Source organism: Cotesia glomerata, linkage group LG10 (assembly GCF_020080835.1).
Source record: "Cotesia glomerata isolate CgM1 linkage group LG10, MPM_Cglom_v2.3, whole genome shotgun sequence".
Classification (NCBI taxonomy): Eukaryota; Metazoa; Arthropoda; class Insecta; order Hymenoptera; family Braconidae; genus Cotesia; species Cotesia glomerata.
In genome coordinates, this window is record NC_058167.1 from 14,096,814 (window position 1) to 14,123,921 (window position 27,108).

The 27,108-nt window shown below is 28.9% G+C and overlaps 1 protein-coding gene and 1 long non-coding RNA gene across 10 annotated transcripts in view; one reads left to right on the top strand and one right to left on the bottom strand.

The window, feature by feature from the left end:
* LOC123273091 (innexin shaking-B) lies at nt 1-26,991 on the bottom strand. Of its 6 annotated transcripts, XM_044740288.1 has the most exons (7): nt 26,348-26,969; nt 26,128-26,258; nt 25,132-25,375; nt 4,850-5,069; nt 4,167-4,456; nt 3,399-3,652; nt 1-1,256 (listed from the first exon to the last, which is right to left on the bottom strand). In XM_044740288.1, exons 1-6 carry the CDS (start codon nt 26,606-26,608, stop codon nt 3,404-3,406), a joined length of 1,395 nt encoding a protein of 464 aa, XP_044596223.1. In that variant the 5' UTR covers nt 26,609-26,969; the 3' UTR covers nt 1-1,256; nt 3,399-3,403. The 6 variants fall into 6 exon arrangements, 5 of the variants coding, with proteins under 5 accessions (XP_044596223.1, XP_044596227.1, XP_044596226.1 ...); XM_044740292.1 differs by lacking the exons at nt 25,132-25,375; nt 26,128-26,258; nt 26,348-26,969 and adding exons at nt 13,344-14,490; nt 17,122-17,428; XM_044740291.1 differs by lacking the exons at nt 25,132-25,375; nt 26,128-26,258; nt 26,348-26,969 and adding exons at nt 13,344-14,490; nt 17,110-17,428.
* The window catches only part of LOC123273095, a 31,921-nt gene continuing 16,048 nt past the window's right edge, over nt 11,236-27,108 (top strand). For 2 of the 4 annotated variants that reach the window (XR_006511253.1, XR_006511255.1), the window contains exons 1-2: nt 12,176-12,301; nt 13,406-13,525. This is a non-coding gene — a long non-coding RNA (uncharacterized LOC123273095). Of the gene's footprint in view, nt 11,570-11,863; nt 11,905-12,175; nt 12,302-13,405; nt 13,526-27,108 lie in introns of those variants that run through there. The other 2 variants (XR_006511256.1, XR_006511254.1) reach the window with 2 other exon arrangements.

Sequence of the window (27,108 nt, forward strand, 5' to 3'; positions counted from 1 at the left end):
TTTTTTTACCGTCCCTTATTTATTATTATTTTTATTGAAACAATTATCCCGCTAACTATGTTTGAAAGTTTTTCAGCTTCTGCAAGTCCCTCGTGTCCGTACATATTAAATTACATATTATTAAAATAACCATAACCATAACCATAATCTTAATCGTAACTATTAACGTTAACTATAACCATCGTGTCTCCATGACTAGAATAGAACTCAATAAATTTTAAAATTTATAAAAAAAGACTAGAATGCACTTTTCTTTAAACACAAAAAAAAATAATAAAAATTTGATTACTCCAAATGTGCATGCCTCAAGCGTTCATGTTATACCTAAATTTATTAAAGAAGTTTGAGTTTGAGTACAATAAAAATAATAAAATAGTTTAAAAGTTATCTCAGTAAATTTTCTCTACAATTCACTTTTAAAAGCTGAATTTTCCTGCGAAAAGGAATGATTCTGCGAGCGGAACCCTTTTATGAGTCGTGACAGTTTATTAAAATTGACAGGAATGCTCGCACACGTGGACTCTATTATTAGAAACTCTGTTTATAAAAAAATATGGCTGCCTCATGAGTAATTTTTTTTTCTAATCGATTTTTGCTTAATTTAATCAGATGAAATTCATTTTAAAAAGAATTAATTCTTGAAATCATCGTTCTCATTTTTAGGTAACTGTAGAATATTACGCGCTTAAGACATGCAAAAAAAATGTTAAATACCGATGATAATTTTCAGAAAAAAAAAATTATTAGTTGAATGTAAATGGCACTTCGATTTATTTTAATTAAAACAATCGAATTGTCTAGGCTTGGTTAACGATCGCGAGAAATTTATGCTCCACCCCAATAAAATATCGATAGATCGTTCACCAGACTGCTGGCAGTGAATAAAACTTTGTTAGCGTTAATACGGTGTTATTTCTCGTTAACTCGGATTCAATCCGTCGTATTTTCCAATTGTCTTGTATTTCTATTCTTACTCTTCTTCCTTGTCTGTAGCATTCTTTTGGATTAGAATCGGTTCATTTTACATTGCTTCCGGGTCATGGAATATCTGGTATTTTTTCTCCCTTGTAAATTGTTTCACTTGAGCTCCTCTACTCTACTCGTTGATCTTATTGGTATTTTTTACTCGCCTGGGATCCACAGATTCAATCGTAATCGTATAATCGGAGTCATTGACTCTACTCAGTAGTCCCGTGAAAAGGACTAGACGGGGGCGATCAATCCAGTCGTGTTCGGCTGTCTTAAACCAACACTGCCTGAAATAGATAAATGTTATTTTTACAAACTGTAATTATATTATCGGTCGCTTGAAACACGTCCAAAAATTATTACGTCTACCCAAGCTTACATCTGATAGACGAAGTTTAGAAACCACATGTACGAAACATTTAGATACATGTTTAATTATATATTACAAAAAAAATAGTCTTCTATTTAATTTTATCCATTGGAAATTACAATTTAATCAAAATATTTATGAAAAATTAGCAAACAATTTTTTTAATTTATATAAAAACTTATTTTATAAATAATTAGACCCATCAATGATCAAATAATTTTTTTTTTATTCTCTTAGTAATTATTTATTCATTTTAAAAATCTTAGTATCAATTTCCGTATACAAAATTTATTTTTTTATTTTTAATAATCAATTAATTTTTTGAAAATTTTTTCTAGTCATAAATTTTGTTAATATTTGATTTTCAAATTCTACCATTAAATCGAGTAATAGAAGCCTCAAAAAAGTGAAATTAATTGTTAATGATTAAGTAAACATAAAATTGTAATTGATAAAAATTTTTTTATGCAACCTTGCCTCATTCTAACATTTAAAAAAATTAGGATAACGGCTGACCCTGAAGGCCATCCCTGCAACTTCCTGCCAATTCTATACCTAAACGCTTGAAATTGCACTTATGACGTTTTTGAGCTCTTCGAGCTCATAAATAAAATTTGTGTATTATTTTGAGCTCTACGAGCTCAAAAAATAGCTTTTGGATCCTTTTAAGCACTTCGAGCTCAAAAGTTTGATAAAATACTATTTTTTGAATATTCAAACCGTAATAACTTTTGAATGAATGAACCGATTTTTACGCGGTTGGTGGCATTCAACGCAGTTTTTTAAGCTTCATAAAGAATTTTCAAGTTTAAATTGATAGAGCAAAAACTTTCGGAGAAATTCTAAAAAAACACTTTTTTCGGTTTTCTTTCGTCAACGATAACTCACGAACGAATCAAGCGATTTTGACCGGACTGGCGGTGATCGACGTGATTTTTTGATGTTAAGAGCTGATTAGTTCTTGGAATTGATCGGTAAAGCCGTTTAAAAGTTATTCCAAAAAAACCACTTTTGAAAAAATTTTTTTTTGTAGTTTTTTTGCGATTTCTCAAAATCTACCAGTCCGAATCGTTCCAAAGTATGTTCAAAGTCTTTTTGGTCAAGCCCTTTCGAATGGCACCAACCGCGATTAAATCGGTCAAGTCGTTCAAAAGTTATAAGAGGTTTACACACACACACACACACACACAACATACGGACACCATCGTGGGAATAGTCAGGGAAGCTTCCTAGGACCTCGAAACGTCGAGATTCGATGAAAACTCGATTTTCGTAAAACGGGGTGAAAACAATAACTTCCCGATTTTTGAAAATCTTCGATTTTCTTAGCGAGAAGTTAAAAATTGTTTGATATCAAAATTGATCCCCTACAATTTTTAATCAATGGAATTTTTTGTGATATTAATTTTTTACTTTCTATTGCGAAATATCTACAAAAAAAATTAGTTCATTAATAATTTTAATAGCTTTAGAAAAATCGATTGTCATCCAAACTAGGAAATTTTATAAAATAATTTCGCAATTAATTTGCCTTTTAATAGCGTAACATGTCACTAATTTGTAATTACGTCGATAAATTGATACGCAAAATTCCTAACATAGTACATACATAGTCCCACGTAACACGTGCTCTAAATGGATCCCCGAACGCTAATACAATGTAATATAAACGATGTTGTAACTCCTCTGTCCCTCTATTACGCACGTCAAGCTTTTCCACCCACCGTAAACGTGACTCGACATTAAACTCTTGTAACCCACCGTATACATATAGATATAACTACCGCCGAAACGAATCATTCTCTTCTAAACTCATCCGCCCGGTCCCATCCGTGTGAACATTCAACTTATCTCATCTCATCTCAATTCAACCTTTTATTTTTCTACCTTTCATTACCACGTCTGGTCTTTCATCCGATGGCAGGAATTAAAAGTCCGTTAAATTAAAAGTCGATAAATTATCCGTCCGATTGCACAATTACCAAATAATAGAGTCTAATTATTGTACAACATATAATGAATTGTAAATTATCAATTATAAATATTTAATAAAGCGTACCTGTATCAGGCTTCCTGCAGTTCCCCTTTTATGGTAGAGACGTTGTGATGATGCCTCGTAGATAATTTGTTGGCCAACTCGTGCATTACATCGCGGTAAATTATCGTGTCTAAATTTTCACCAAGCATGTAGAGGAGGAACCAGTCGCCCACTTTGCTACGTCGCACTATTGTCTCCACTGCGTCTCTTTTTACTAAGTGAAACCTCAATTTCAATAAGTAAACTCTCGTACGCGGAGAAAAAATTATGACAATCTATCAATTAGAAAATATGCAACCATCAAATATTAATTTTATTATTAAAGTAATTTTTATGCTTAAAAATTATAAAAAAAAAATTAATAAAACAATAATTGACTAAAAAAAATTGGTAATTTGAATTATACATTTTAATTGTAGAAATTCACGGTTAATTTTTTGTCTACAATAAAATTTTATTATTTATTTTTATATATTAATTTTCAATGTCAAGGTTCGAGCTGAATGAAAAAATAATAAATAGAAATATAGATGCAAGTTCACGTACAAACTAGCAATAATATTATCATAACATACAGAGAAATATTTATTTTATCTTTTAATAATTTAATAGTGCAAACTTGGCAATTTCGTCGTTTTCTTTCAAATAAAATTAAATTAAAAAAATTTTGAAAAAAATTTAATTTCTTTATAAACTCGAGAAAATAAAGTATTATCTTTAGAAGTAATTGATTCATTAGAGCAGCGGAAGTGATGAATAATGACAATAATTAATAACTAATATACTGACCCTATATATAACAGTCAATAGGCTGAGGATGCCGAGAAGTAGGAACCAGAACCACAGGAAGACGTAGATTTTCTCATTAACGACATTTAGCGGAAGTATACAGACAGCATCATGTCTCTCAACTTCCCCACTGACTCCGTACTTGTAAAAAGTGCACTTGGTCATACGCGGAAAAACGTAGATCATAGGGTCGATTCGGTCTTCTTGGTCGGATTCGAGGAACCTGAGGACGTCGATCCCGAAGGTCAGAAATGCGCCATCGAAAAAACGGTTCATCAGGAACATCTGGCCTGCGCAAATTCACTGATAAATAATAGTCAACTTGATTTAAAAATAAAAATGAGTAACAGATAATAATAATATTACAAGTAATGGAATAATAGGTTGCGGCGATAAAGCAAGGATTGCACGTTCGTTCTCATTTTACAAAGAGTTGGCGAGTTTGAGTTGTAACTCTGCCAAATTTAATGACAAAACCGTAACTACTCGTTCATTCACACAGCACTGGCAATGCGAGTGAGATATTTACCGGAATATTATTCTCGACATTTTATCTCTCTACTCCATCTCAATCTCGATTGCTATTTTATTTTTTATCATTGCGGTTATCAATAATAACAGCAAATCTTGAATTTTTTAATATTTAGATTTTTATTTGTAATTATAAAATTTTCTCCACTCACCAATAACATTCACCAAGGCTAGCACCTCGCAGAGATAATATCGGTAGGCCCACCAGTTGTGGTAGCGGAGATTTTCCCACAGATAATCGAGAAGCATTTTCTTCTTTTGCTTCTTCTCCACCTCAGAACAGAGACCGATGTCGAGGTCCATCATCAACGCGTGAATCTTACCGCCTTCCCATCCCTTCCAAAGCCATCGCGGTGTGTAAAATAATATTGCCTGTAATTAAACAGAAAGATACATTTTTTTATGATTCATTTTTGACAGCAATTTTATTGTTAATAATAAAAAAGCTTATGATTTTTTTTTTTTTCATGAAATAACTTAATTAGAGTTTTTAAAATTTTGTTGGACTTTATGCCGTCCGATAATTACAAAATTAAATATTGTAAAGAAATAAAATTTAAAAAGCACGTAATATAATTTTAAATTTAGATTGGAAAATTTTACAGAAGTCTGTTTAAAATTTTATTTTTTTTAGCACCACTTTACAGTATAAAATTTAATTTTTTTACTTTTTCTTTATTCGTGAAAGAAGAAATTGATTGTTACTTTATAATGTAACGTCTCAGAATTAACTCTCTTGTAAAGAGAATATTTAGTAACTATACGCAATTTGTTAGATATTTTCAAAATTACTTTTATTAAAAAAATTATATATATCCATGTTAAAATTTTTTTTTTCAAGGGAAATGATCTTGAATTGATACATAAATCTCATAGAAAATAATTAAAAATTTTTTTCCGAATTTATTAATTTTTCAGGTCACTTTTACAATTTTTTTGAGCATAAAAACTTAATTAGAATTATTACGACCATTATAGAAAATATCCAAATCGGTCTCTTGTTATCAAGTGATATGTTCATCATAATTCTTATTTATATAGAATATAGAAAAAGATACTTTAAAATTTAATTTAAAATTAGTTAATGTTGAATTAGTGAACCTACTTGATATAAAAATAAATTATAAATATATAAATAACAACAAAAAAGCGAAGGAGGAGTAAAGATGGAGAAGACAATAGAACGTAGACGTAATGTCGAGGACATGACTCCAAGGCCGACAGGTGAAAAGATAATTGAAACTGTGAACAAAGAGCTACGAAAGCTTAAAACTTACAGACCGATGAAAAACTTTGTCAGGGTTTTAAATAACCCAAACATTTAGCATTGCGCAAATACTTCTAGTAAATATAAATATATACAAATGTAAATTAAATAAGCAGCCAGGGCCGAGGATGAGACAATAGAAAATTACGGACTTGGACTGTTCAATCCGCAGATACTTGCGCAATCTTCAGTTTTCTATGATATAAATTATGAATTTTAAATATAGCACATTTATAATTATTAATAAGGATTAAATTTCGTAGCTTTAAAATTGCTCACTAGATTCTAGTTACTCTTTATATTTACCATTAACGCAAATATATAACGCTGTAAATTTATATTGCAGCGTGTTACGGCTCGAGTTCGTTATTTACGATTTCCTAAAGCAAAAGTTTAACTTTACAGGTTCATTTATGCTAAAAGAATACTTACTAAATCGTTAATCGATTACTGTAATTACTCTGTTAAATTATTTATTATCAATTACCGCTATCGTGAGTTTTATTTATCGTCAATATATTTTATATTATAAATATTTCAATTAATATTCAATATTTTATGGTAATTAATTCAAGTTAACCATAGTTGTCAATTAAAGAGGAACATTATCATGAATTTTAAGTGAGTTATTTTCTTCGGTTTATTAAAAATAACTCATAAGAAATTTGCCGTATTACATAAAAAATTTAATTCTTCACAAAAAAAAAGTATTTTATTAATTTCTTAATCTCATTCGAAAAAATTTTAATTTAATAAAAAAATTATAAACATTTATTTAAGCGCTTAAAATATTAAATAATAGCCAAAAATTTTTTACACTGAAAAAAAAATTAACTTTCGAAGAAAAAAATAATTTTGAACCAAAATAATGATTTTGAAGAATTTGGTCATTTTTAATAAAAAAAAAAAAAAAATTAACTCAAATCCAAAAAATTCTTCGTAGAAAAACTCTTTAAAATAATTTTCTTGGTTCAAATTTTCTTCTCTGAAATTAAATAAAATTAATTTTTTTTCAGTGTAAAAATTACTCATACAAAACACTGATGTCTTCTAAAAATTCTCGGTATCAAAATAAAAAAAACCTTTTAACATACGCCATAAAAAATTCACTTTCATCCTCAATTTAAATAAATCAATTTCCAGCTAAAAAATTACAAAAACCATAAAAAAAAAAAAAAGAAAAAAAAATGAATAAATCGTCCATATTTATCATGGAGGTAAAATATTATCGGATATAAAGTCTTTAGCGGATTTTTGTGCTGAGTATATAAAATAATTATCATGAGTGAAGAATCCGCGAGCCGTTAATTACCGGATATCACGGGAAATGTAGCCTCGACGTTGGCTGGACCTTTGCCCGGGAATTAAAAGCACAGAAGCGTGTAATGGCATCGGCACGCGGGATTTCTGCGCACCGGCACCGGTATTGCTATAGATATAGATATAGATATAGAATATACACAAGAGTATGTAGAGAGTAGAGAGTACAGAGTTAGTACCAGCCAACAGCAGCAGTAACAGCAGTATCACGAAGGGGAATAGAGAAAAGGACACTTTAGCTCGTTAATTACATCGGGATGGGAATACATTGCTCCGTGTATACACATATATTTATTATATCTATACAATATACATGCACCCCTTGCATATATATATACATATACGTGTACTTATGTACGCCTGTATATAAATATAAATATAAATATAAAAGGGCTGGCTGCAGACTGTAGACTGCAAAGCTGGTTGATGCAGCCTCCGCTTACCTCTGACTTCGCTAGTGCAAATTATTGCAAAGCTACTGAGCCATTAATCCCACCTCGGTCTTTCTTAACCTCACCAGCAGCTCCACCACCAAAGAGAAGAGAAGAGCACTGTGATCTTGAAATAAACGACCAGAAATATGAAACTTTTAGTCCTTAGCTTTAAACAGAATGTTAAATCAGACGGAACACGAAAAACCTGTTTCTTTAAGTTGTTTTGCATTATTCTGCTATTCCGTCAGATCTTTAAGTATCTAACAATGCTCAAGGTATTTTCATTTCATTTTTAAACTCTCCCTTCTCTCATCTATACATTTTATTCATCAAAACTAAATATTAAATACTAATACGCGGAACAGAAGGTTATGGCTAATGGCTACTAGTGCTGGTGGGTATCAATAAATTCCTTGAGTTATTTGAAGACTCAATTCACCTGATAATAATAATGACCTGTGCGTCGTTAAATCTCGGATGATACTTATATACAGTCAGTCGCATATTTACAGAGTGTTTAGTTGTTATTAAGAATTTTGCTTATTCGAAAATAGCTTTATTTAAGCTTGTGCAAATTATTATCAGTTGCCGGGATTTATCTGCAGATCGTGAATTATTTTCATGATTTTCTACAGTTGAATATTTATATTGGAGAGGATTGTTGAGAAGCCTCTCCTCTTTTTAATCGCAATTATTGGAGTCTTGATCAAAATTTTTTTTTGCAGTTTATTAATAAAATTTTTTTGCTGTTTAATTTTTTCTCAAGATTTTTTAAGTTTTTGGGGATGATCAGAAATTTACTTCCATTTTGGATACCGAATGGCTTTATTTAAAAAATGAAGTAGTAAATGCAATTAAATTCATAATTCCAGATTATTACATTGGCTTATAATACGTAGAAATTTTTTATTTTGCCGAAAAATTGACGAGATTCCTAAAAAAGTTAATCAAAATCAACATATCAACTCAACAACAAAATAGATCTCTAAAAAAAACTATCCATTAAATGAATTGATATATCGAAAGAGTTAATTCAACAAAATTAACAAATATTTATCTGAGCCCAAAAGTTAATCAAGATAAGAGCAGGTGTATATCATTGAATAAATTACACCTAAAAATAAACACTGTAAGGTCTTAATCAGCATCCACCGAGTTCAGTTATAATAATAAAATAAAATATGTATAAAATAAAATGGATATGGATATGGATAATCTTACTTGTAGCAGTAATGCGAAAATCACCCACTGATAATACTTGTGATGTTTAACAAGCGGATGATTATCGTTAACATGAACATCAGTTTTGCTATTAGTAAGCCCCGGATAAGGAACAGCACGTCCGACAGTCAAATTAAAGGCATTTATCATGCTATAAGTCGTGTGTAACCAGCAGAATGTTTCTAGCACGGTAGTTTCCACCGCGGATGAGCCTTCGCAGTGGATCGGCGACCCGGAGATGCTTTTGCAGGCCAATGTTAAGCATCCCGCGAGTAACAGAGCCACTGTTACGCGGTAATGAAGACGGAATATCAGTGTGTCCTCTTCTATTTTTCGCACTTTAAACAAAGACCTTAGCGATCCGAAGATGTCAATCATTTTTAACATTATTGGCATTTTTATCGGCTTGTCTAATTCATCACCACGACCACTGAACCCTAATTATTTACTATTCCTGTTCGCGTAATCCAATAATCCAATTCACCAGGAATAAATCATCGTCATATCACTGATATATTTATTTTTTATTGTTTTACGGATTTGAAAATTTCAGCGGATTTTTGATGAATTTTTTGAGTCACTGTCACTATTGAACGTAAGTTGCCGGAAAATGTTTGGGGTTGCTGTGAAGCTCTGATGATTTTTAGCGTTTTTATGAAATACATTTTTGCAAGAGCGCGGAAATTTTGTCAGACAGTGGAGACACGTGAAAGAAAGAAGCAACTGCTCTAAGACTGACTTTAGTCTTTAGACTGACTTGAGGGGCATCCCTTGGCCTCGAACGATGCATAACTCTAAAACGATGCATTATTATAACGTAGGCAAGTTTCGATCCATCAAAGTCTCGATAAGATTAATGCTCATTGTTAAATACTTATGCTAATACTTTTATACTAATGCTTGATCTTGATGTCAGTTTATTTTATTGGTAGGTTTTATTGTTTCGTTTATGAGATTTGCGTGCTAAGAAGGTCCAATTGCTGGCTATGTTCAGTTAAATGCATTAGGTAATAGTGAGAAATTGATTTTTTGTTCTAAAGTATCAACTGCTAAAGTTATCGCAACTTTTTATCGACAGATGATACTTATCAGAAAATGCGTCATAATTTGAAACTCATCACTTCATTTTAAGAAATGTTGTGTTAATAGTTTGAGAAGAAAAAATCATTTAGTATTTTAAATTCAAAATATCGTATCAGGTAGTTATTCACTGAATTACTGTGGGTCCAATTATACTATCTGGATGTAAATCCCATCACTGTTCTTATAAAAATATCCACTTTAATTCATTCTGGGAACGATGAAAGTAAACATAAAAAGAATTTGGTAGAGTGAAAAATAAAATATAAATAATTTAGAGAGGACATTCTGAGATAAAACACGAGTATCTAAGACTAAAACTAAGACTTTAGAATCATGACAAACCCGACTAGGCATCCGGGTCATTGTCAAACTATAGTTAGTCGGAGTTGGAGTCCAACTCAACAATTCCGTGGGAGATCTTATTACGGCCTCGACCGATTAATTATTTTACTTTTTTCGTTACTTTTAACCCTTGTTTACTAATCCATTCATTAATACTATTAGATATCGATTTTTTTATTATTATTATTTACTATCCCAAAAATTTTTATGAGTTTTTGCTTCAAAAAATTGGAATGTTAAATTTTTCAAAGTTTCTTTACTTTCTAACTCTTAAAAATTAAATCAGTATTGTCGATAAAGTTCTGAAAAAATTCAACATCTAATTGAATAAATTTTTGTCTATTTAAAACAAAATATCTAAATTTAGAAATTATTTAAATTTTCTGATAAAATTGTTGTAATATTTCATCATTATTTTACTCTCCATTAAATGTTTGATTAGCCAAAAATTAAATAAAAAATTTTTAAACTAATAAATCAAAAAAACTGTCAAAAAAAATGAGCAATAAATTAATTATTAAAAAAATTTTTATGAATGAACCCTTTGAGCTGTTTTCAAAAGCAGAAATAAATGTTCCTTCATATATTAATATATATTTGCCATCATATATGAAATATTTACATTTTTTCATAAAAGAAGATACATGCTTCGGGTAAAAAAAATATACTTATATATATATATCCATGTCTAAATATATGTACATATTTTCTTCTCCAGAACACGGAAGACTAGTGTTAAATTAAAAATATGAGGAATTAGCACCCAGCTATAATAAATAGTAAGGATTTAAAAATAAATAACAAGTTTTAAGTTATTGTCGTAAAAATATTTATCCTTGAGAATCACTTTATAAAATCTTATTATCGCACATGTAATGTGGTCGGTATTAAAGAGACTTAATGAATAAAGAAGACACATAAGAAAACAAACAAGGTACATAAGTTTAACGTGTAGAAACATTGAGCTTCTCCATGGTCGGCTAGTCTACCCCAGTCATTAAGACTTTTGATAACTATCTTGTGATAATAACAACAACACTAATAATGACAATAGACGAGGTAGCACTATTATAATAAGAATAAGAAAAAATGATGGTAATGAAAATAAAAATATAAATAATAATAAAAGAAAATGACCCCGTACATGAGCTTTCAGTGATACTTAAGGTTTCTTTCTTGGCAATGAACTAGATCGAAGAGCGCAAGTAAGTACAAACATAAGGATGTCCTTATGCAGAAGCGTAAGCGGAGGTTAGATGCTAAAAGTTCTAACAAATTGTTTGTTAAACAGTGTTTGTTTATTTACTAGATGGCCCGATCGGTTCTGTGGGTGATATAAATAAGAATTTCTCTAGGTTGTGGGTTGTATTGTGTTTCGAAGGAAAAATAAGAAACAATTTTTATAATACAGTTTTATATTTATATTTCAAAACAAATTTATTAAGAAATAAAATTTAAAAAAATCGTGAGATTAGATAAAATTATAAACATTTTAACTAATTCAAATTGGAAAATTTTTTTGGAGAGAAAAAAATTTGTGGTTGGTTAAAAAAATTTTTTTTATTTAAATTTCGCCGAGAAGCAATAAAATTTGCGGTTTTTTTAACTTAAAATTTTAGATTTTAAACGAAGTTGATTCTTTAATTTTTTATAGGCATTAATTAAAAAATAGACTTTAAAATAACTGTAAAGAAATTTTCTTTTTTAAATAATAAAAAATTGGTAAATAATATCAATCGTTGAAAAATCAAAAAATTGAGAAAAAATAATCTTTTGATCTCCATTAAATTTCAAAAATTAAAAGATGAATATCGATAATACAGTATATTATAATAATAATTATAATTGTAATGAAAATAATTGTGTAATGAATCTGATCGTTATAAATTAGGCATGCGTTTAGTTACAATTTGGAGTTGTGATGTATAACTTCGATAGTAAGTAGGACACTGTTCTTTATATACACGGTTGATCAAAGCACGTGGGTAATTTTTGGATCTTAAAGTATAAACTAAAGTCTTAGATAATATCGGAAACTTTTGTTTATTTTTTTAAATACATTTGAATTAAATATTATCTGGGTTACATCGCTAATGTATTTTTAATTCCAGAGTTTAAATATGTCGCTTATTCTTATTCTTATTAAATTTAACGTGTTTTTGATAAATGCTCCATCTTGTGGATTTATACTAAAATCATTTTTATACTTAAATTGCTGGGTGATGAATTAATGGCTTTAATTTCCTTTATTTTTAGGTTTGTTTCGTTTTGTTATTAATAGGCCGGTTTTTAATGGATTGATTTTCGTCATTTTTTATTTATTTAGAAGCTTTGATTAAATATTAGTATAAGAAGATTATTTCGAGTAATTTGTTCCTTCGGCTATTAAGATCTTATAAAAGCGATTTTTTTATTTTTTATTTTTGAATAGTTAAAAAAACATTCTTATTTTATTTTATTATGAATCTTGTGAATTATAAAAGACGGTTTAAATCAATTTGTTATTTTTTTGTCTATTTTTATTAAAACTAGGTATTTTTAAATTGAAATAGAAAAAATTAGGTAATTGTTTAGATTCACGGTTCAAAATTAGAATTTTTTTTTATCTATCAAATGTTTTTTTAAAGTTTAACAAAAATAGAATTTGAAAAAGAAAGTCAATTTTTCAATAAAAATTTAATTTAAATTTTCCATAAAAAAAATAAATTAAACAATAAAAAATTTCCAGACATTCAAACAATAACTAAAAATTCTTATTCGTTTGCTAAAATTCACAACTCATAAATAAAAAAATAATTAAAAACTCCTGGAGCCATTAAAACCGCAGCAAACGTCGGACTGATAAGATATTTCCTGTGAGAAGGAAATTCCAAAGTACAAAAAAAAGCAAAACCTTAAAGACTATATGTTCTTAGTATAATTTAATTTAACAAGGTTGTAACAGAATCTTGATAGAAAAAATAGCAAAGTAATTCTTACCTGAAAAAAAAGCATGAAGCAAACCCATTGGTAATACCGATATTCCTTTCTCTCACTTTCAGGATACAATCTTGAATTATCAACACCTGGGAATGCAACTTCAACGCCGCCTTTTTTCTTGTACGCCGATACAATAGTGTAAGTGCTGTGAATCCAGCAATAAGTGTTGAGAACATCTTCGGGTAAGTCCTTACTATGTATGCAATCTATTGGATTACCCACGTACTGTCTAGTCGTTACGATAAGTGAGCATGCTATCAGTCCTATCACCGTAAAACGGTAGTGCAGCCGGAACACAGATGTGTCCGTGTGGATATTTGAACTCTTAATAAGGCTTTTTAAGCCGCGGAATATGTCCAACATCTTTTACCCCAGAACTCCAGCCGCCGATTCCTTTGAATCTATTAAATATCTATCCAGTATCGTCCGTGATAGGGATAATTTTTTACGCGCAGTCACTCTCCACGCACGTTTTTCTTCCAAAGGACCCATAAGATTATTCGCTTCTTCTTTATGTATCCGCAGCCGTTGCATTATTTTATTTATTTTGTTGAGAAATTTCGTACAAGAAATTTTAAAATTTTCATTTTATACATTTTTTTAGCATAAAAAATATTTTTTTCAACACTCGGTTTGAGTTTTTTTGCATTTCTCAAAAGTATAAAAATACATTTTTCTCGTGGTCGTGATTTTTAACGAGCAATAAATGAAAATGATTCACTTGACTACGAAGATATAGTGATAATTTCGGAGAAAAGATGTTCCGAGTATCGTCTTGTATTTTTGTTTTTTATTTGCAACAATCGTGTTTAGTTATGTCACTTGGAGATTTTACATGCAGTGGAGTAAATGGACTCGAGTGAATATTGATTTAGCAAGTTTTATACATACAAATCCCTTTTCCGTCCTGTTATTCAATAATGGAACAACAAATCTGACAGATGTTTGACAAATTGCCAATGTTCGAATGCTCAAGCACTCACCGATATTTTTCTCTTTTTCTGGCGTTAATATTTTCCGCGGATTTTAAACACAACACACCTGTTGATTTATATCTCACACTTTTATATGCAGGGATAAGAATCATAAATCTGACGAATCACAGCTGTCAATTATTCACTTTATTTCGTAAAAAATTTCTTTCAATCTAAAGAATCAAATTTTCTTATCTTAAAAAATTTTAATTTTTTTGAGAAAAAATCACATTTTTTCAAAAAAATTTGTTTCATAATTGCAATTAATTTTTCTGTTAAAATTGTTCATACCAGGAAAAAAAATCAATAATTTTGAATTAAAATTTGAAGCCGCAATTATTAAATAAGATAACCTAATGTAGGAATTGAACCCTGATGATTTAGTTTTGCACCGAAAGCTCGCTATTAAAATACTCGATACTAGAGTTACAATTAAATAAACCTAATTTGCCCCCACTTGAGTGTCTTACGTTTTATAGAAGCATATTCATACTCGATTCATGATAAATTTGTGGTAAGGGAGGGGAAATTATTTTTATTTTGTTATTTTTTTCTACTATTTTTAATTCTTAGAATTAGACATTGCCGAAGTTACCCACGTTATTTTTTATTTTAGAAAAGTATAACTTTTTTGTCAATATTGGAAACAATTAAAAAATGAACCAAACATTTTTTTGAAGAATATTTTCAGTCAATTTAATCTAGAAATTTCATGTCACGTTTCATTAAAAAAATGCCATAGCCAAAAACTAAATTTCAAAAATGAATTTATAATTAATCTGCCAACAATTATAAAAATTCCGTTTGAAAAAAAATCTTAAATATATTTTCAAGTAAAAAAAAAAAAATAATAAAATACAAGAATAGAATAACAAAATAATTTATCTTTGACATGTATATTTTTTTTTGAAATTGTTTTATTTATTTTTCCAAGCAAAAAAGCCCCGTCAAGAACAAAGTGATTAAAAGTAAGGAACATCAAAAGCTGGATATCTGATTGCAAAGTCAACTTTGCTCTATTTTTTATTATTTTTTCATTTTGTGAGCATCAAGTCCACGGGAGCCTGGAAACCCCACGAGGGTTTTGTAATTTTGTTTGATCTGCTCATTCTATTTCGGAGTTTCGCGTGTGTGAATTCTGAATGTGACGCTGAAACGCAGTACTTTGTTACTCGTTACTTGTTACTTGTAACTCACATGGGGACCGAGACTTACATTACATTTGAGCCAGTATGGTATATATGGAATTCTATATGTATGCTTGCACATATGTGTTGACACGCAGAGAAACAACCCAGCGAATACTGCAAAATTAAAGACGAATACAGAAATAGCTGGATGAGTCTACATCATTTGTCTCGCAGTCTTTTATACTCTTTTAGCTCAACTATTTACCCGTTTGTTTTCTTGATAATATTTTTGGGCAATAATTTTTTGATCATTATACTCCGTTTATTCACTTGCACCCACGTCCTCCGCGCGTGCCAACTTGTTGCAATTTCAGAGTAACGGTAGTGTTGATCATCCGACAAACCTATTAGTCATTGCCGTATTCATATACTTGATTCTATTAAATTTTCTTGCATTGTCTATATTAAATACCGAGCAGTCATACATTTCATAATAATTCTATTTATAAAAATTTAATTATTCATTTTACTTATAAATAATTTCATTAATTACCGGACATATTTTACTATCTTATTTAAAGTGTAATATTTTATTCAAAAATTGTCACCTATAAATTCATTTTACTCTATTCTTAATTCATTGAATTTAATAATTTAAATCGAAATTTTTAGTAAACAATATTTTTTTCTCTGAAAATTTATAAATTTAAATTAAAAATTTTTCAATTTAAAACGTTAAAGATTTTTTTTGTGCACAAAAAGAAATTTTTATTTGGGCTAAAATTATTTTAATCTTTTTTGGATTGAATAAAATTTTTTCTGTGTAAGTACTTGCTTGATATTAAAAAAAATCATTCAGTCATTTAAAATAAATTAAATCAATTTGTCTTTAAATTTTAAAAAAGTATAAAAAAAAAATAAATAAAAATACCTTTAAAATTTTGGAAAACTCAATTTGAATTTTCGTCCAGTTCAAAATTTATTAAAGAATTTTTTATCTAAACTATATAAAAAAAATCCCAAAATTAGTTCAAATTTATGAAAATTAAATAAAATACAAAAATAGCTCACAAACACTTCAATAAAGATAAACCAAAACAAGCTCTCTATTATTTTATCGAAAAATTAGAGCTTATTATCCCAGCGTCCAAACAATCTCAGTGTATAAAATATCTAGTTCACTTAGCATTCAAAATTGCACATGAAATAAAAATAAATCAAGCAAGTACATCACTATAAATCATCAGATAGTTCGTTGTCACAACAAAACTTCTAATCAAAATTTTAAAATACAGTCTAGTACAAAATAATTAAAACCGTCTCATAATATCTCTTTATAAAATCCTCTCCCACAATATATTACAAATACACGTATATCGAGATCTTTTGCTCTTCACCTCATCAATTTGTCAGCACGCGCTGGTAAGCCTCCCGACGAATCCAAATAAATGCATCATGACATGAATGAAATTCACCCGTTTTATTTACTAAACCATCTACAACTAACTAAAATTATATCATTTCATTTATCTCCTGTCAATCGAAAGCTCGGCTGTCAACTCTAGAATTTTGACATAATATACAAATTTTTTTTTTTTATTTGTCCAAAATTAAATCCCGATCAATCACCATCACTCGTCAAGTTTGCCCAACAAACTTCACCTTTTATCTCACCCTCCAATTATAAAACCAAAATCTCCACAACTAAAAATGAAATTTAAAAAGCCACAACAAACTCGAGTGTTTCGTGTCCGTAAAACTTTGAAGAAACCAAAATTTCAACGGAGACAATCATTCACCGCACTTTTGTTCTCTTTCCACATAATGATGCATGCCCGCAATGCTGACGCTCGCGACTCATTTCTATTCGGTTTAACGGCTTAGAGCACGCTTAGCTTTACTTCTGTTCGCAAGCTCTGAAGTAAAGCTTGCTGAGGAGGAGTTTCAGGGTGTTCCAGGAATAGAATCACCAAACTCGACGGACGTTAACGCAATACAACGGCCTCACGTTTAATCTCACACTCTTCTCTTCCCTGGTTATATGCATATATCTATATCTATATATATCAATAACTACATGCATGTACATAAATATCTGTCTATATCTGTGGATACAAGTTTATGTATAGGTATACAAATTCTACACCGGACACACGTCGCGCCAATGTACGAAACCGTTTATACTTGTATTATAAACGCGGTAACTTTACTTTTTTTTTGTACGGATGAGAATGAGGAGCTGCTTGGTTAAAAGCTTCACTTTTAGGTGTGCATTTTCATTATGGAGTAGGGATTAACTGTTGTTTTTTCTTCATTAGCGTTAATTACCAAAAAGTATGTTGAAAATTAATCATTACTCTAGACGGTATTATCAGGCTAATTCTACTATTTTTGGATTTTGGAATTGGTTGATTTTTATTTTAAGAAATTTTTTCATTAGTTATATTAATTAACTGGCGAAGAAATTTCGGTGATAGATAAGATTTTGAGAAAAATTTTTTGAATTTTTATTAGACTAAAAAATGTTAATTTATATTTTTTTATAATCAAAAAAATTATGAATTTTGATGCTGTATACGTTAAAAATTTTTTTGGATTCATATAAAATTATTATGACAAAGATTTGAATTCAACAAGAAATATTTAATTTTTAAGAGACCAAAAAAAACATTACAGGCTAATAAATGAACAAAAAAAATTGACTTTAAAAAAAGATTAAAAAAAATTCCAATAAATATTAATTAGACGAACGAAACCCTTTGAAGAAAAAAAAAGACTGGATTCTATCAACAAACAAACCCTCAGCCATAAATAAACTCTAAAAAAAATACTCGCTATGATCGTAGAGCTAATTAAAAATAAATAACAAACTCTCAAAATAATTTATATTATTAATCTCTTAGATAAAAATAATCAAATTGAAAATCCATTAATTTACAACCTCAGCCCCGGCTGAGGATCCGACACACTCGCAGCGTATATCTGTAGTCAATAAATCAAACTAATAATTTTTTTTTGTCTCAACCGGTAATACATCAACTAGACATAAAAGTGTGTACGGTTCGCGAGTATCTGACGTTGCCTACTCGTAATATAAAGGTTGTAAGTGATGCACACACTCCGTCTGGCGATGTAAATATAATAATATAATAGCCAATCATCCACCAGGCGAACATCTCACATCACCTATATTAACACACATGAATACATTATTCCACCATACATATGTCAATTTTTTTTTATTAAAATTGTACTAAGATCAAGAATTTTTGATTTTTATTGTATCAAAAATTCAATTTCACTCTTTCTTACTAAATCAGCCTCACTGTGAGGATCACAAACAAGTATGAGGGTAGATCGTCCGAGTGACCAGGTTACATCCTCCCTACCCTTTGTCTAATTATGTCGGCTAAATATTTCCAATTTTTCGTCATCGAATTATCATTGATGCATCGCGAGTCATAAAATTCTACCGTCACAATAATTAGATTCATACTGGATTCCATGAAAGCGGTAAATAATAACTGAAAACTTTATCATTTATTAATTAAATAAAATCAATGATTTTAATTCATTTATAATTGTAATTATAACAAAATAGATTGCTGTTATCAAAATCAAAAATTTAAAGTCATCTTTTTTGAAGCATTAATTTTCTTCTATATTGATAGAAAAATTTATTTGATTTCTCATTGAAGAGAAAAAGTTTGGACTAAGAAATTTTGAAAATTTTATTTATATCAATATAAAATTTTTTAACAAAGAAATATTTTTTTACTTGGTTAAAAAATTTATCTAATTAATTTAAAACAATAAAATTCTTCAAATCGACGTACTATTTTATGAATAGAGTTCAAGTTTGATCAAGTACATCAATTAGAAAATTTTTTCATTATCAAAATTCACGTCAAATAACTGTTCAAAATTTGATGAAATTTGATACATTAGTCAAGCATGCTAACATAAGAATCTCCCTAAATTTGGAAAAGCTACAAAAAAAAAAAATAAAAAATCTATTCGTCCACAAGTTTAACACTAGATTACATTGAAAATGGCGTTTCTCAGGTTAAAAATGGGACTTAAAATCTAAATTAGAAAAGTACAAAAAATGAATATTAATTTTTAATGTAAATTAAGTCTAAGGTTTATATAGTCCTCTAAATTGCATTATTAAAACTTTTAATTCAATTTAATGCTATAATTATAATAATAATTACACTCCTAATTAAGTACCTCAGAGCAAAAGATTCCCCAATAAAATTAAAATACACTTAAATAAATAAAAAGAATAAGAGAGAGAATGAAAAAAGACGACAGCCTTCCGGCTTAGCATTACGCATAGTATAACGTACATCTAATAAACGTCCAGCTGTGTGTTCTTTACAACTATTACTGGACGTTATCATCGATGTACAAGTTAACTTGTTAAACAACGTACAACATCTATATCCATATAATATCCTCAATCCTCGACTGTAAACTGCAAACTGTAAAGTACACTGGTTTACTATTAAGTACCTTACCGTGGTGCACATAACAGAGCTCGAGCTAATGTAATGTAACGTACAAGCCAATCAATACGGTCCATGTGTGTACGCGATTAAATTGACGATGTACGTAATAATCTCGTGCACGTGGGCATCTAAATTCGTAAATGCTTCATATACCGTCTTGGAGTCGTATATACCCTCGGTCTAAAACTCTCTTTGAATAATCCGATGTATAAATTAATGGTACAAGTTGGTTACTAGTAATAGTAACTGAGTAAAGGTAAATACCTATACTACTAAATTCTATACATATAATCCACAGAATGATGGTCGTTGCTCTGGTGAATTTATAACCCGATATTTATCAGCTTTCGAAATAGACGCCTCAAGGATCCCGAGACCCGATAACGCTTGCTGAAGGGTTGCAAACTCAGCTAGTATCGTCGCACGCCTATTTCACTCGCGGAAGTAATAATTATGATTATAATTAATGCACGCGAATTTTATCCAACTGCCCTGAGGCAAAATATTGATTTCTGATTTTTTGAGGATTTTTAGAATGTTTAATTAATAATTTCTATCGTGGATAAATTTTTTGTAGGTGTGAGTTTGAGCTTAAATAAATACAAAATATTGAAAAATTCAAGCACGGATTTTTTTTCAATTAAAAATATTAATTTAAATAAAAGAAAACTATTTTTTTTGGCAATTTTTATTTAAAACAATAATTTTATTTCGCAGAGAATTTAATTGGAAAGAATTTTAATTAAAAGATACAAATTTTTTGTAGGTTAAGATAATAAAAATAATTTCTTTATTGAAATGGCAATTGGTTTGTTTAATTGAAATATTTACAGAAAATATTATTTATTATTTTAATAAAAATTGATGATAGAAAATGATGAAACTATAAGTTTCTATGCAAAATTATTTACTCACCCCACGGAAAAATATATAAGCTTTACATATATGGAAACTTATAAACAAACATAAAAATTTATATCTCTGCATATATCTATTTTGAATTTATTTGCTTAAAAGAATATAAGAATATTTACCTAGAGCAGGAAAATAAGAAATGTCTCAGATTACATGTAATTCTTGACCGAGGCGAAGCCGAGGTCGACAAACATGTGATCTGAGGCTTTCTTATTTCCTGCCCTAGGTAAGAAATATACTATTTATGTTTCATGTTTTCAACATATATGAAAATAAATATGATGCATAGAAAAAATTGTTTGGATACGTTTACAGTAAAAAAATATATAAAATAGATTTATGTGCGTGAATACAAGATCTATTTTATATATTTTAGACGTTAAATATATATGTATCTTTCCGAAGGGATAAGTATCTCTTAAAAATATTTTTTATTGAAATCCAAGCCAACTATTTCAGTGAAAAAAATTTCATAAATCTTGGCCAGAAAGATACATTATTAAAAAATTAAAAATCAATTAGAGTTAAACAATTATCTATTAGTGTATACTTATAAAATAAACTCTTTAAAAATAACTTGTTGAGAAGGTAAATATATCATTAAAACGCCGGAAATGTCGCGTAAAATTTTACGAAGTACCATCAAGAATTAAGCTGTGAATTATGTTTAAAAGATCGTATATTAAAGTTTCCAAATTCCCATTCCATTATTTTTTATTTAAAACATTTAACATTCGAAAAATAATTCTTTATTTATTTTCTTAGAGTAGAAGTTTTTTAGGACGACCTACAACTAAACGGACGGTACAAAATATTACACTGTAAAAACCTATTTATAGATAAACGGTATTTAATACATACCTACACATTTTCTTTTATTTTTATTTCCGTATTTATTTTTTATTACACTCTACTCTTGTTTATGTAAGTTGAATTGACACGCGGATTTTTTCCGTAATCTTTCGTACATATTATAACACCGATTCTTGTTTAAACATTTTGGTTAGTTATTTGTAAATCGAACTCGAACCCGATATGATACGATACGATACCATCATACTAACTGTTAAATGTTTATCCAGCTTTTGCGTTATTACGAATCCGACGATCCCTTTTTTACTCTTTTCTTACTTTCTTTAGAATATAAATATAAATATGTACATAATGTTTGTGTGCTTTACAACTCACAGGATAAATATTTAATATTACGTTATGAAAATAATTTTTTTTGCGGATATTTTTCTATCAAACAAAAATATTTAAAGTATTTTTGAATAAATAACTATTAAAAAAAATTTTATTAGAAAACTTTCCTATTTTTTAATTAATAAAAAAATTTCTTCATTACTTTACAATAAAAATTAATGAATATTTGTAAAATAAAATTTTCATTAATTTAAAAAATGTCCTTTAATATTTTTCATAAAAAATTTAAAATAAAAACAAAAACAAAAACAATTTGTTGATATTTTCTCGTTTGAAAATTCCGTGGATGATGGATGGATCCGTAGGTATTCAATTTCCGAGCGCTCAACATATGAATATATTATAAAATAAACGCGTAATGAGACTGATGAATTCAAACTTGACATTTAAATCCATTTTTCATTGTATAAAATAATGCATTCAAATAAACTATATAAATGTCTATTTTATCATCTCAGCAAGTATAAATTTAACGTCACGACAGAACTTTATTCTAGGCGACAAATAGTTGAATTTAGTATTGGTAAATCATCAAGTGTGGGCTCAAATCGTTGGTCGTTCGGAGTTTAGTTGTTATATTAAGAATATTATAAACAAAATAAAAGTAAGTGGAGGACATATTGCAAAAATGAATAAAATAATGTACTTGAAATCCGTCGAGGAAAAACAGAAAATTCAATTGGTCCTCGCATCTTATATTGCTTACGGTAAATTTATGTCGACAGTATATTTATATAAAATAGTTATATGTTTATATGCATTAACATTTATAATAACAAAAACGTAACAACAGACGTAAATTCGTTCCGTTGCGCTGCTTGGTTACGGCACGAATTTGCTGACATTTATCTTAAAACTGGCCCTGGCGGACGTGTGAGTGGGTACTATTGTTTTTTAATTTGTTTTGTTTCGTTTTGAATTGAATTAGCGCCAGAGCTTTTTATTGTTTTCTATTTTTTTCCGTGATTGAATTTGTAAGATTTCTTTAACAAAAAATAAATATTTACTAGCCAACACGTGCGAATATTTTGTACAGTATTGTGATCAGATAACGATTATGATGTTTAAAAAAAAATATTTATAATTGATAAATATTTGCATTCACTCAATTTATCACAATATTATGTTAATTATATTTATTTATGTATAAAGTGGTCAAAACTTTCTGCGCTCGTGTTTCGTTACACATTCTCTGCTCGTTGTGCCAACACATAGCCAAAAAGCCCTATATCTAGTCATCCGTTCATTTTATATCGTTAAACGTGTTATTAATAAGTGGCTTTGCACTTTTTTCCTATTAGTTTTATTTTAATTTTATCCAAAAAAAAAAAATTGTTACAATTTTTGCATTTTTTGTCACTAGCGGGAAACATAAACTTTAACATGGTATTTAAATTTTCAAGTTTGGTTAAGAACTAAGAGAAATATATGATACAATGCTAAAAAATTTATATCGCGAAGTACGAGATCAATTGCAGTAGAAAAAAAATAAATGTTTGTAGAACGAACTCGGGCAGAGAAGTGACATTTTTAGAGCGAACAATTTGGATTAACAAATGCGCTGTCAAAATTAGATATGGAAATACTTGTAGACACGCCGTGTATGATAAGTGACAGTAGTGGGTCGCGAGCAATAATTATTGTTGATGATACCGGGCTCGACACTTGTAAATTGTAAGTGATATAGTGTTATAGTGTTACGAAAACTTCCATACAGATTTATATTATATTAAGCTGAGAAATAATAGACTGGATATTTGCTATTTTTCATTCAAATCCCATTCCCCCGTCTTCATTATTTCCGGATGATAAATCGAGATTTCTCAGAAGTGATTGACGCTAAAATTTTAATATTCAAGAGTATGAAATTGGAAATTACTTAATCTGTCAGTGGTTTCATTTATTTAATAGTCAATATTTTGAATAATTCTATCAGTCACTCAATTTTTAATTACATTATTTATTGAAAAATGTAGTGGGTTATTAAACAAAATAGAATTTAACAAATTTGAAACTACTCACTGATTGTTATGAAAAAAAAAAAATTCAGACTCGATTTTTAAGGAAATGTACGATGTTATAAATATGCCTGCTTGTAAAAAACTGAAATTAAAAAAGAAAATCTTCCCTATTTGTACCTGAATTTTTTTCGTGATTGGTCGTCTCCCTTCTCCAAGAGTTTTTGAGTGAAAAGTAGACTATTTATCATAAATTTGAAAAATAAAATTAGAGAAAAAATGTTAACAAATAAAATTGTAGTTTTTAATCAATAATGATAGTAAAAAATACAAGTATAAAAATTGCGCAGTTACTTTTCAAGTTTTTTGAAATTTTTACAACTTAAGAAAAATCATAAAAATTGTCAGAAGATTGTTAATTTCATTTTAATAAAAATTATTATTTGATTTGTGAAAAATTCTGGGAATAAGAACAAAAATAACTTGAATGAAAATCATGATTAAATGCATTTATAATTTAAAAAATTAATAATTAAAAAAAATCAAAGACCAAAATATTTTCAAATCAACCATAAATCATAAAATGAAAATAATCAATAATTAATAGCGTGTATTACAAATTGATAAAATAATATATTTAACAAGATAAAAAGGCCTCTTTGGCAGTAATTAATAAGATATTACTCTGTCAAGTGTAGAACACTCGGTGGTTGCCTTCAAGTGATAATAAATCACATTATTCAAAGATAAATATATATGTATAGTATACACTCAAATGGTTTTGCTCCGTAGAATAGATCATCTAATTTTCTATCTCCATTCTCTCGAAACCAAACACCGCAAGCTCTGCGCTCAGATAATTCGATGCTAAATATTGTTATTTATTATTACATTAATAATTATAACAACAATAATAACCGCTATCAAAGGAATCAAAACAAAATGAAATTTTTAAACCGATCGTAGATGCCGGTATTGCCGGTCACTGATCTGTAGGTTCCCAAACTCAGCGATAGATCGCGCCTTCGATCAAGCAATCGTTCTCCAAAATAACAATAATAGTAATTAACAATAAAATTTGAATTTAATACCTGCAAAAGCAGTAAAAATGCCACCCACTGGTAATATCTGATCACTTTTATTTCTTCTTCTCTTCGATTGTGATTCTCTGGAAACGAAAGATGACCTACTCGGTTGTGAGGCCAAAGAAATGATGAGGACGAGGCTACGCCGGGAAAGGCTACATTTACTCCAGCCACTCCGAGCATTGCTCCAGTTACGAAGTAAGTGCTGTGTATCCAACAATAAGCGTTGAATGCGTCTACAGGTATTTCTCTGGAAGAAACAAGAAAATTCAAGTTGTTTTATCGATATTGTTATTGTTATTGTTATTGCATGCCAAAATTGTAAAATAAATAATATAACATGACCGGATATTTTAGACAAAATATGTTTTAGTAAACTAAAAGTCTCTTTGATCCTTCTTTTACAAGAAAATAATTTCTGCAATAATTTTGACTTAAAAAAATGTTACTTTTTTTAAGTTAATATAGTTTTAAAATTAACTTGAATATAAAAGTGTAAATAAATAATATCGACGGTTTAATTAGCAATTTATCTAACTCCTTATTTTTTAGAGGATGATTTTTTAACATTTTGATGTAGTAATAATCCAATTATAAATTATTTGAATGATTCAAACCTAAATATTATATCTCTAATAGATATTCATGATATTAAATGGTTTTTTTAAGTAATAATAAATTTTGAACTAATTGTTTTTTTCGTACAAATAGAATATTTTCTAAAATGGAGTTAGATAATTTGCTAATTAGTCAAAATCAATATTTAATAATTACATGTTCAAATTTTTTTAATTTCCATTTTTTAAAATAACTATTTGAAAAAATTTTCTTCTTCCAAATTATATAATTTTTTTATTATAAAAGAAACGATTTATTTTTTATTTAATAAATAATTCATGATTTATTCAAAAATTAATTTTTGCCGGTCAATATTTTCAAATACTCAAAAATATTTTTAAAAAATCCAATTTTTTTTTCAAAATGAATAAACTAAAAATTCACCTTGTATGCATACAATCAATAGGATTTCCAACAGATTGCTTAGCAGACACAATAATCGAAAATATTAACATGACAGCAGCCGTGAACACGTGTGCTCTCATAATAAAACCATCGCTCGTAACTCTTCTCACCTAAAAACATAAAAAAAAAACCAAATTACTCTTCAAACTAAAAAAAAAAAAAAAAAAAAAAAAAGATACAATTTAAAAAATAATCTCACCCGAAACAAAAAACAGAGCGCGCTAAACGCGTCCATAATTCTATCGTCGTGGAGTCCCTTGTATTTAGACACATCAAAAAGCTTACGTTTGCGATTTTTCTTCCTTTTGGCCCTCGAGCCCTTGTATCCACCCTCACAATGACCGTACTTATTATTTTCAATGTAAACCACTGTACTGGTACTCTCAGTCGTGCTGCTCGAATCGCTACTGCTACTGCTAATGCTGATACTACTATTTATTCTATCATGTTGGTTTCGCATAGCGCAAAGGTTTTCAAACTAATGAAAAATCACCCACGGTTTCGAACCGAAACCAAAACTAAGCCCAAGGGCTTCTATGCTTTGACCGTGAATTGTCATTTTTACTTTCATTTTTTTTTTTTACATGATTTATTGAATCACGATTGTTGCTCACGATTAAATCCTCAACTTACGAAACACGACCAGTCCTTTCATTTTTACGTGAAGCAAATACTTGACAACAAAGCACATTTTTAGAGAATAAAAACAGGAAGCTTTTTTTATAAATAAATTTTTATATTATTGATGTATGCTCAATCTCAATTAAAATGAGAGAAAATATATACTTTAATAAAAATAAAAAAAGTTATCTGACGTACGCGTGTGTCCCGATGCGCGGGATAGCTCCCAAGAAACTGATTCGAACACATAGTGCCTGACCTACTGTGCTTAGCTCCTGTGCTTTTAGTTGCCAAGAAGAAGTATATGTAAGCATTTTAAACCACGATTATCATCGTCAA